The sequence below is a fragment of the Podarcis muralis genome, chromosome 2 (assembly GCF_964188315.1).
Source record: "Podarcis muralis chromosome 2, rPodMur119.hap1.1, whole genome shotgun sequence".
NCBI lineage: Eukaryota > Metazoa > Chordata > Lepidosauria > Squamata > Lacertidae > Podarcis > Podarcis muralis.
In genome coordinates, this window is record NC_135656.1 from 36,410,732 (window position 1) to 36,421,951 (window position 11,220).

An 11,220-nucleotide genomic window follows, 5' to 3' on the forward strand; every position below is an offset into this window, starting at 1 on the left:
AGGTGTACTCTAAGTAGAACTTCGTCGAATCCCACCCTTCGTTTTTGCTACACGACAGTTACCCCTTCCAGGAAAGAAAGAGACGCATTAAAGGCTGCTCGAGGAGATGGTTAAACAATCCATGTTTAATCATACTTAAAGTCAGTGGCTCAGCCCCAAGCAAGTGTGCAAACGATTGCAGCATTATGGACAAAGTGTGCTGGATATGCTCAATCAGTCGGAGGTGCTTTATATTTCTTGAAAACAACACGTGGCATTCCAAACCATAGACATTGCCGGACTCTGCGCAGGCATGAGGACTATGTCGCAACGTGGGTTTGATCACAGGTGCCTGATATCGTGCATCGGATGGAAGTAGGTCCCACGGAAGTTCTTTAAATAGAACCAAGAACCAAAGAACTAAAAACTTGCATGCATCTAAGTGGGCTCTGATCCACAAAAGCTCCTGGCCATTATCAGTCAGCTGCTCTTCGCTGTGTGTTGGTTTAGGTGTTCTCTCCCCGCATTTCACCTCATCAGATTTTTATTTTTATTTATTTTTTAACTCCGTAGTAGTAATGCATTAATTGAACCAACAGGGGTACTTCGAACCATGAAGACGGAATAAAACAAAAATTAAAAGGCGAGGGACCCCTGCTGCAGCACAAACTCCACCATCCCGTCTGCTGCTTTTCCTAACCCCACCCTCCTCGTAACTGGCTGCGATAGGGTGCTTGGCCGGAAGACGCCTTTAACGTTCTTGACTGCGAATGGTCCACTTAGACATCAGTCCAAAGCGAGTAAGATACAGCCAATGCTCAGGAAGCACCTCATGGTTGTCTGTCTATGTACCGGGAGCTTTCCTTCTTGCCGGGAAAAGGGTTCCCATGTGCGAGCCGGAATGCAAATTCAGTGTGAGGGAGTACAGGTTTGCAGGAGAGCATCAGGAGGAGGAGGAGGAAGAAGAAAGAGATCAGCTAGTGGTGCTTATTCCTGAGGTGCTGATCCATTATCATTTTTTAAATGCGTATTTGCAGGAAGCAGAATTTGGAACTATGCAATTTAAAGCAGAAGAAATATGGGGCAGGAGATACATATACAGAAATATATGTATCAAATGCGTCTGCATTTACTAGTAAATTGCACACGAATCATTTGGTGTTGCTTGCCACTTAGAGACATTTTAATGAAAGCCGCTTAATTTATTTTGATAGGCAAAATCACCTGAGTTGTTTTTATGTTAACTACTAGGAGAAAACTAAGGGCAATTTTGTAGGATTTTTAAAATGTTATTTTTTGTGATAAGCTTTGTTTTAAAACAAAACGAACTGTGAAGATGGAAAGGTAGCCTTGTTATTTTAGTCCCACCCTGCAAAGGTTTGGCAGGACTTTCTGTTGCAAAAGAAAAGTAGTGCTTTTTTTCCAAATCTGTTGACAAGGAGGTAACAATGACGACATTTCATCTTAGTTCAGGACTATTTAAATTTCAAGTATTGATCTGAAAGTGGAAACCACTTAGGTTGCAATCTTGTGCCCACTTACATGGGCATAAATCCCATTGAACTAAATGGAGCATTATTCTGAGTAGAGATGTACAAGACTGCACTGTTAGTCCATTATGCTGATTTTTTTCCTTAGCATTCACCAGCAGCTAGAAATATGATGGCTCTTCCTGTGATCCATTAGCACAATTTGTTCCATTATTTGTGAATCACTGAAGTAAGGTACAGGTGATCGTTTTGTAGGACAAATCAATGAATTCAGGATTTTTTTTCTTGTCTCTTTTGTATCTCAAGCTTCTATTTGCTCTGCAGATCTTTGCCACTTCTACTCTCACAGCCAAACAAATCACAGCATATATGCACTGTCTCGACCATTTGCACGTGTTTATGTATGGTTCATGCCTCAGTGATGTGCCAGACTGGGTTGAAACTTCAGCACAGTTTGCATTTATGTTTTTAAAAATAATAGAAAGAGTATGTGTGTTTGTCTGTGTATTTGTCCTTTATGCACAAGTGCTTTATATGTAATTTGACTTCTTATCTGTATGTGCTAATTTAGCAAATACAACGTATGGTTGACAAATGCTTCCATAACACATCTTTTCTTTCTGGGGGGATGCATACCCCTAAATATTTTGTGAATCTTTTGTCTACTGTATTTATTTCCCCCGATTTAAACTATAAAATGGTGATTTTCTTGAGTCAAAATGAGAGTACAGTGGTACCTCGGGTTAAGTATTTAATTCGTTCTGGGGGTCCGTTCTTAACCTGAAACTGTTCTTAACCTGAAGCACCACTTTAGCTAAATCCCATTACAAAAAGGAAAACTGATGAAAACTTAAAATGCACTTGTATCATGTTTCTTTAAAAGATGTTTCTGAAGCAACCATGTTTTACAGCAAGATGTCCTTTTTTCAGGTCCTTGATCCCCAATATGGCATGTACGTTTGGCCCTGTGCAGTGGTTCTGGCCCAATATGTGTGGTTTCATAGAAGACTAGTCTGCGGCAAGAGAATTTTGGAGGTAAATCATCGTAATCATTTTATTATCATCTTCATCATTATAAAATTTACCCGCCCTTTGCCAGCAGGTCCCAGTGCGGGTTACAATTAAAAAGTGAAAACAGATTAGTCACAGGAATAGGTCAGGCCCTGAAAACAAACATGGAAATGCAACACCTTGGATTATAGGTTTATAGTATGAAATTATAATTTTAAAATAAAGTAAAACTATATATTTAAAACATGGGTGTGACCCTTGAGATGTTATCTAGCTCTCTGCAACACAGAGGGCTTTGACAGGATCAGTATTCAGGAATCCCTAGTCCCATAAATCTCTGGGACATGGACCATATGAATAGGGTAGCAGACCATGCAGTATTATACCTGCTTCCCCATTCAAGCTCTCCTGCTAAAAAACTGCAGCAAGCAAATGTAGACCAGACCACAACTGTTGGCACAGTTCATTTCTGAAGGAAACAACCAAAGATTAAATTACTGCTTTCTAGAATGGTTTTAAGTAGAAAAAGACCTTAGAAATCGGATTGTGCAACGAAACAGAGGCTTCTAGTGAGTAAACTGCTGGTATGTTTTTATTTGTTTCATTTAGCAGTTATCGATGATCATGAGGAAGAAACACAGCCAAGCTGTAGTAAAGTTCTGAACTTGTTATACGTGCATTTGGTGCTAAAAATCAGTTTTTACTCTGTTTAGATTGGAGCAGGTGTGAGTCTTCCTGGGATAGTGGCAGCAAAATGTGGAGCAGAAATTATATTGTCAGATAATGCAGAATCCCCTCAGTGTTTGGACAACTGTCGAAGAAGCTGCCAGATGAATAACCTCTCAGGAGTATATGTCATAGGACTCACCTGGGGTCATGTATCACCCAGTCTATTGGCCTTACCTCCAGTGGACATTATTTTGGCATCCGACGTTTTTTTCGAACCAGAAGGTAACTTTTAGTTTTATCTACTGCTGTGCATGTTCTGAGCATCTGTGTGAAGATACCATAGCATAGAATTTGACACCAAATTAAATTGGTGTGAATGGTGGCTACAAAAACCTGAGTAGTTCCTCAGCTCTCCTTGGCCACTCCTGTCTGCCATGTGTGTTATCTAAATTGGTGAAGAAAAAATATTATTCCCCTTGAGATATATATATATATATATATATATATATATATATATATATATTTGCTTTCGTAGATTTTCACGGGTACAGGAATGCAGGTTTTGGTGTCCTCGGGTGTCTTCCCGTGTAAAAGTTGGGGTGTCTAGGCGACAAAGGCTTTAGCAACTAATCCACACCTAATGACCCACCTAAGTGGTACTCAGGATATCACTCAAGAAATCACTCATGATATCCCTCAAGCAATTAAGGAACAAAAGAAGAAAAGGCACACTAGCCTGGGAACTTCCTCTCTGCCCAGAACATTGGAGGCTATACACCACACCTCCTCATCAGTATTTATAGGAACTCAAACACTGAGATCCTGCTCTGTTCCAGTAACAAGAAGCCGAAAGCACCAGCCTGAAGATGACGAGTGAGACCTCGTCGAAACGTCGCCTAGACACCCCAACTTTTACACGGGAAGACACCCGAGGACACCAAAACCTGCATATATATATATATTTACACAGAGGCTGTGGTTAACAGTGCAAATATTGGAAAAGTGGTTCTACATGCAAATTATGTGCACTGATAATAATAGACATGCAGTAAAATACTAGTGATGTGGAAACTAGCAAAGGAAATTAAAAGGAATAAAAAAGGATATTCCTTTCTGCTTAAAGGTCCGGGTGTCATTCTTAGAATATTTGTGAATTAAGTATTTGACATGAACTTTGACTTGGTCTCCAATACATTGAAATTCCTAAAACTATCATCAAAACACAAAGTGTGGGAGCTCTGCAATGACAGAAATGGTAAATCATTGATTTGAGGCACTGCAAGAGTATACTAGGATAGAGCAACTTGGAAAGTAAATGGGAATTTTTCTTAAATTACTGACTCATGGAAATCTAGCAAAGTAGCAAATATTTGCTTTTCATTAATATATATCAGACTAAGTATCATTGGTCAATTATATGAAAATGAATTCATTTTCTTATATTCCAGTCTTCCTTCCAACAAGAGCAGAATGCCCAACATGTCCACAATAAAAAAAAAACATGAAGCTGTTCTGGACAATTACTCATCTTGGTCAGCATTTTCTATTGCTAAAGGTCTATGTGAAAAAAGCAACTTGGTCCTACTCTTTTTTTTTTGATGTAGTTTTGATCAGCGCCAGATTCTTAAGCAGGCTAAGAATGCCATGACCTGGGGGCCACTATGTTCATAATGCTGTGGTGGTTTTAAAAATACAGGTATTGAACAGCAACAAAAATCCCTTCAAGCTGGAAGCACATCAGAAATGAAAATTGCAGTTACAAAAGTATTTTGTGTGTTTGAATTTGTAGAAAAGAAAGTCCATCAAGACTGTTAGCAAAGTAGTAAAAATAAAGTTTGAGAACCACTAGTCTATAGGGCTGGAGAACCTATGGTCCTCCAGATGTTGTTAAGACTTTTAAGTCTCATCAGTTTGGCTATTCCGACTTGCTGTGGGTATCGTGTAGTGAACTTTTCAAACTCTTCTCATTACCCAAGGTATTTTAATGAAGCTAAATCCCAACACCTCTCTCTGCGAAGTGTCTACGCCCCCATCAAGCCATGGCCCACTCCCCTATGAACTAGAATACTGTTGATTAAATTGTTGTTCAAGTGATAGCACAATGAATTGGGCACCTGCCAGTCTTAAGGGTGCAAAATTCTGCATACTAGATGGCACATGACACAAATAGGACAGCAACACACCTTCCTCACTCTTTCATGTGCTTGTAATCATTTTAATTTTTACAATCTTAGGAGCTGCAAATAACCCATTATTATGGCAGTATGGGAACACTGTGGCCTTTTATTGACATGTGGTAGATAGGCAGAATATTCCACCTGCGCTTTCTTCAAAAAATTAGTCAGGACCAGTAAAGGCTATGTAAAGCTACCCGATACATGTGTGTGTGTACAGTGTAATATTTTTCTGCACTTGTCACATGGGAACAGTTTATTTTGAAATGGGAATCAGATACAATGGTTGTACTCTTATTCAGCTGGATAAACAAATATAGTTACAAGGGTGGGGAACCTTTGGTTCCCCCAACTCCCATTAGCCTAAGCCAGTGTAGCCATGGGCCAAGGATGCGGTTGGCAGTCCCATTCACTACCCATTCTGCAGAAACTTGGTCAAGATCTGAAAAACAGGCAGAACTCATGTGCAAAACTGGCTGAAAGCCCCACACACTCAAAGAACAAAGCTTATATGAAGAGGCTTTTTAGAATAGATGTTACTACAACTTATACTTCTGATAACAGTATTTATGCCATTGTACAGCAAAATATAGTGCACATAATTTACCAACTTCTACACATTTATATCCCTTCTCCAACATGGAATAAATGGCAGCTTAGGTTTTTAAAGACTAAAGTAAAAAAGGCACAAAAGTAAAATGCCACCACTTTACAGTATTATCGCATTAAATACTTCTGTTATTTCATACAGACTTTGAAGATGTTATAAGTACAGTGCACTACCTAATGGCAAAGAATCCGCATGCTCAGTTCTGGACTACACATCAAATCAGAAGGTATGCTGTATCTGTATTGGTATTTTGTTTCAAGCATTTTCACAGGGCATACTGATGGACCCTGGTCTAAAATGTGCACACTATTAGTTTATTACCATTTTTGTATTTTTACAAGGTGTTCTGTGACTTGTAACCTTGAAGTGTTACTGAGGAGCCAGTTTTAAAATACATTGGCGATTACACAAGCCTAGGTATTGAATGATAAAGATTCAAGTGCTGACTGGTGTTTCTTTCAGTGCTGACTGGAGTATTGAAGGACTGCTTCACAAATGGGAAATGGAAAGCATCTCTGTGCCCTTGCAATCCTTTGAGGCCAACAAGGAACAACTGGCAGGCTCTACTCTTCCGGGGAGACATACTATTGAAATGCTGATCCTCACAACAAATAAAGCAACCAAGTCAGATCCTGTTACTGTTTAAAAGAGAGGTTTGCTTTGATTTGTTTTAAAATAAAAGTTATTTACCTCTAACACATTTGGGTTGGATATACTAGCAAGCTGTACATTCAGCCAGTTTACGATAGATGCTCTTAAATGGCGAGTTTATGTGGCACTATGAAGTGGTGTTTTTCCTTGCAATTCAAGGGTTCCCCCTATTCTTCCCCCAACATTAAGCAGTGAAGTAGCAGTTGCCCCCAACATAGCTGTCAATGTACACAGCATGTTTATTAAAAGTTTTAGTGCAGCCATTCTCACATTAAGATCACATATTCTGCTTAATCAGTTTAGTTTCCTACTTCATGTATCCACTACCCAGAAAACACCTCCAATGACTTATGTGCAATATTCCCATCTGTGTGCTCTACTATAGTGTACTGTAGAGGTACATTATTGACTCCTATCCTGCAGATCTGGAACAATTAATACAAATTTCAAAGGAAAAGTACTCCAAATGTGATTTGTTATATTTAAATGAAGGTTAATACACATTAGCTACTGTTCTGAAATAGGACAGATTTTGTTCGCTTCTAACATACAAAGCAGAGTCAGGATATAAGAGTTCAAAAAACTGAACACCAAGTAAGTGTTTTATTAAACTACAGACACAGTGGTTATAGTATAGAATGTTGTAAGAGATACTCAAAGTCAGTACTTACAGAGGAATGAATCAAATGCTTTTAACATTACATTTGTTTATATCCAAGTTCACATATGTAGATGGTCTAATTTACCATTCTGGAAAAAAATAAGGTGTGTTTACCACCAGCTAGATGTGCTCACTGTATGCTCCGTTATTTTTATGCAAGGCCCGGGTGACTGGAAGTGCAGTTGTCAGGCAATTATAATTAACTGGACAGCCATTTGTTTCTGCACGACAAGGCATCGTTACAGGAGCAATCAGGAGAAAACAGGAAACAGCCAAGCACTCTGCACTGCAACACGCCACCTTAACAGCTAACCAGCATTACTCAACTGCTACACAACTGCGCCTAGTGCACAAAAATACATAAGAGAAGAGATTAGAATTTTGTCTGATAAAAACAAATTGTTCAAAATAATTGTCAGCTGTAAAGTTTAACGTTTGACTTGTAGATACTATTTCAACGAAGTATTTGCAAATGCATTTGAATTAAAAATTTCAGAATTTTAGACTAAAGGCAAAAATTGAGCATGTGGACAGCATTAAGCTATTCAGCATATCACAGCTGCATAGATCTTTAATAAACTTGAGGAAGCAAGTTAGTTATCACTTTTATTTGCAAAATCAGCACTACATGAACAAAAATGAAAATTTTACCTCACATATCCAAGTCAATAATGAAATCTGTAGTCGTTCACTTCACTAAATTACAAGAAATTTGAATAATAGCAACAAAATGGCACATAAATGTAAAAGTCTGCCATTTGAGGCTCAAAAGTAAAGTAAAAGTTAGACAAAGTGTTACAAAATAACCTTTTCAACAGCTGGTTGGTTGTGCCGGGATCTCTCCAATGGACTGGCGATTCGAACGATCGTACTTCCTCCAAGGCTTCCTTTATGTAGGTTTCTCATGTTTTTGACGTTATCTAGGTTTGAAAAAGGTATAGTTCAGCAAGGTACCCCTTTGTATGTCCTCCATATTTTATGGATGCTCTGATTCCTAGTAATACTGGCCTTGTCTCACTGTTTTAGAAATGTGCAATGCCCACCTCCCACCATGATACTGGATACTAATGTAGACAGCATGAGAATTTTTTGAATCTCCATTATTGATGTTACATAGTGTCGGGCTAAGATCGAACTACCCTTAACCTGAATCCAGCCCAATTCACATTAGGCATTAGTTCTTATTCAAAACCTTGAAGAATCATTAAATAGTTGTGTAACTTAACAATTCTAGGCCCACTTCCGTTGAAAAAACAGGACCAAACAATTTGAGGGAGGTTAAAGACACACTATCCATTTTCCCCACCCTACATATCCTTAGAAGCCCACAATCGTACTTTAGATAAAACTGATTTCCATTAGCTCTTGCAATTCACCTTCCACTTTTAAAAATATTGGATGCCGTTCAGCATTGTAAACACAGGACTGATTGGTCATTAACAGGATAGTGTATCTTTAACATTTAAAGACAAACCTGCTCCAATACACGCCCACAGAAACTGGTCCCTGGAGGATCAGCCAAATCAGTTAAAATCTGCAATACTGGCCAATATTCTTTAAGCAAACAGGAGACCGCAGCTTTAAAGGGGAAAATGCAGATGTTGGGTAAGAACAGTAAGAAATAGTCATTTCAGAAATAGGTTGCGTCTCAAACAATAGATATTAAAAAGCAAGCTATTAATTGCAACAAAACACAAATATAGTCTCTGTAAAAAATTGCATTTTATTTTATTAGCCATAAGCTAAAATGCCCTCCTCAGAAACGAACATGCCCCATTAGGATTTACTTACGCTAGAATCCTGTCTCAAGAACCCAATACCCACTAGAGTGCTACAATACAGCATGCAAATACAGTAGGCCGCCAGACACGTTACCATATTCTTAAGATGACACAGCTCCTTCTTCTTCGGGAGACTTAGGAGGGCTCTTAGAACGGGACCTCGACTTCGATTCCCTCTTTGAAACAGGCGGGGGGCTTCTTGATCTGGACCTGGACCTCGATCGGGAGCGAGATCTGGAGGCAGATGAGGACTTGGACTTCGATCTCCTGGCAGACCTGGACTTGGAAGTGGAACGAGACCGGGATCGTGTGCGGGATCTGGACTTGGAGCGGCTGTAGCGCGATCTGCTTCGGGACCTGGAGCGGCTCCTGCTTCGGGACCGGCTGCGACGACGTCTTCTAGGACTGCGGAGAGCGGGCGGGTTAGAGGAAGGATTGAGAAGGGAGAAAAAAGGGCGGATTGAGTAACGGCTAGAAACTCACAATGCTATTTCCCGGCCAGATCTCGTTTATGACGCCTAAAGGGGAAAACTCCGCGCCGCCCATTCGATCCCTCGCCCTCGGGGATCACGTGGCCCAGCTCTTTTCCCGCCGACCTGAGCCAAAGCGATCCGCAAAGAACACAGGCCTTTCGTTTGCCACTTCAAGTTACTCGCAACAATCACTCCCTTTACCTTCACACGCCCAAGATCCCACTTTCCATACACCCCTCCACCCGCCCAGCCTTGGCCTCCGGAGCAGCCGCGGGGCCTTCTCTCCCCCCCCCTCACTCACCTCCTGCTCCGACGTCCGTAGCCTCCGCTGCCGTACCGGCGCGGAGGGGGCCCCCGGCGGCTGTGGTGGGAATCGGGCGGCCGCCCGTAGCGGGCCATCTGGACGCGCAGCTCCCGCCCGTCGAGCACGGCCCCATCCATAGCGTCCATGGCGTCCTCCGCGTCGCGCTTGTCGTGGAAGCGCACGAAGGCGAAGCCGCGGCTCTCTTTGGTGTAGCGGTCGCGGGGGATGTAGACGTCCCCGACGCGGCCGTACTTCTCGAAGACGCGCCGCAGCGTGTCCGGGGAGGTGCGGTAAGTCAGGTTGTCTACCTTCAGCGAGGTCATGCCTTCCACGTCCGGCGGCGGCCGCCCGTAACTCATAGCAGCGGGAGGGGAAAGGGGAGAAGGGAAGGGAGGAGGGGGTGACGCCGGAGAAGCGGAGCGGTGACGGGGGTGGGGAAAGAAGGCGCGTGACGAGAGGGCTGGGGGTGAGGAGTAGCGGCGGAAGGCCTCTTCCGTTAGGGCTGCAGGTATCGGGACCTGCGGTCGAGTCTCAAGCGCGCGGACAGGGCCTCACTCGCTCACCACCATCTCCGCGCAGCCACGAGCAAATGAGCGAGGTGCCGCCCTTCCCCGAGCACTTAAGCGCCACAAAATGGCCGCCGGTGACCCGGAAGCAAACCGCGAGACCACCCTGCCCCCTCCCTCCTACTCCCAGAGTTGGGCCGATTCAAATTAAAAACCCGTTTTCGTTTTCCCAACCGAAATAGTCATGGAAACGCGCTGGCGGCGCAAGTGGGCCGTCAAGGGAGATACTGTAAACTTAATTACAAGGTTTTGGACGCTCAGGCGCCGTTAGGTTTGAAACCCCGGAAGAGATTACACACACACGTATTATACATAAATGTCTGTTCCTGATGACTATGTACTGTTTTTAAATTTGATGAATCAAATATGAAAACATGTTGTTTAAGATTCTTTTAATTACAAGTTGCGCGGGTTTATTTTTTTTTAAGCGTTCAAATAGCGCTTGTGGAGAAAGAGGAAGTATTGGATTCAAAATGGCGACGAAGGGAGAGCGGAAACTGATCTTTACGGAGCGCGCGCGCGAAATCTGTAGTACGCACGTAGCGTGCACGAGAGCCTTGGACGGTTTAAGGATGTGAGGCGGAGCGATGATGTCCTTCCTGCCGCAGTGAAGAGGCGCGAAGTAGGGATGAGGGCGTGGCTACCTTTTGCCCCGCCCATTGCTATTAGTGCCGAGTTAGGTGGAGGAGATGTTGATTGGAGCCGTGCTGCGTTGGTCTGATGTGGTGGTAGGAGTGAGGGTCGAATCAGAAGATAATAGCCCGCCAGTATTGCTTTTATCAGAAGCAATCATGACACCATAAAGCAAGCTTTTTGCTAAGGGGACTGCAGATTACAACTGGTGCATTAGT

At 42.2% G+C, this 11,220-nt stretch overlaps 2 protein-coding genes across 7 annotated transcripts; one reads left to right on the plus strand and one right to left on the minus strand.

Annotated features, from left to right (window-relative positions):
* Positions 1–239: 239 nt before the first annotated feature.
* METTL23 (methyltransferase 23, arginine) lies at positions 240–10,393 on the plus strand. Of its 3 annotated transcripts, none has more exons than XM_028717038.2 (5): positions 240–354; positions 2,400–2,504; positions 3,194–3,431; positions 6,075–6,159; positions 6,396–10,393. In XM_028717038.2, the coding sequence occupies exons 1-5, from the start codon at positions 349–351 to the stop codon at positions 6,577–6,579; spliced, it is 618 nt and encodes a 205-aa protein (XP_028572871.1). In that variant the 5' UTR covers positions 240–348; the 3' UTR covers positions 6,580–10,393. The 3 variants fall into 3 exon arrangements, with proteins under 3 accessions (XP_028572871.1, XP_077780369.1, XP_028572869.2); XM_077924243.1 differs by lacking the exon at positions 240–354 and adding an exon at positions 413–779; XM_028717036.2 differs by lacking the exon at positions 240–354 and adding an exon at positions 786–977.
* SRSF2 (serine and arginine rich splicing factor 2) lies at positions 7,153–10,426 on the minus strand. 4 transcript variants are annotated; one of them, XR_013391836.1, is made up of 5 exons: positions 9,801–10,426; positions 9,121–9,431; positions 8,720–8,823; positions 8,053–8,165; positions 7,153–7,588 (listed from the first exon to the last, which is right to left on the minus strand). XR_013391836.1 is itself a non-coding variant. In XM_028717039.2 (3 exons), exons 1-2 carry the CDS (start codon positions 10,160–10,162, stop codon positions 9,128–9,130), a joined length of 666 nt encoding a protein of 221 aa, XP_028572872.1. In that variant the 5' UTR covers positions 10,163–10,424; the 3' UTR covers positions 7,153–8,165; positions 9,121–9,127. The 4 variants fall into 4 exon arrangements, 1 of the variants encoding a protein (XP_028572872.1); XR_003705144.2 differs by having other exon boundaries at positions 7,153–8,165; XR_003705145.2 differs by lacking the exon at positions 8,720–8,823 and having other exon boundaries at positions 9,801–10,424.
* Positions 10,427–11,220: the final 794 nt, after the last annotated feature.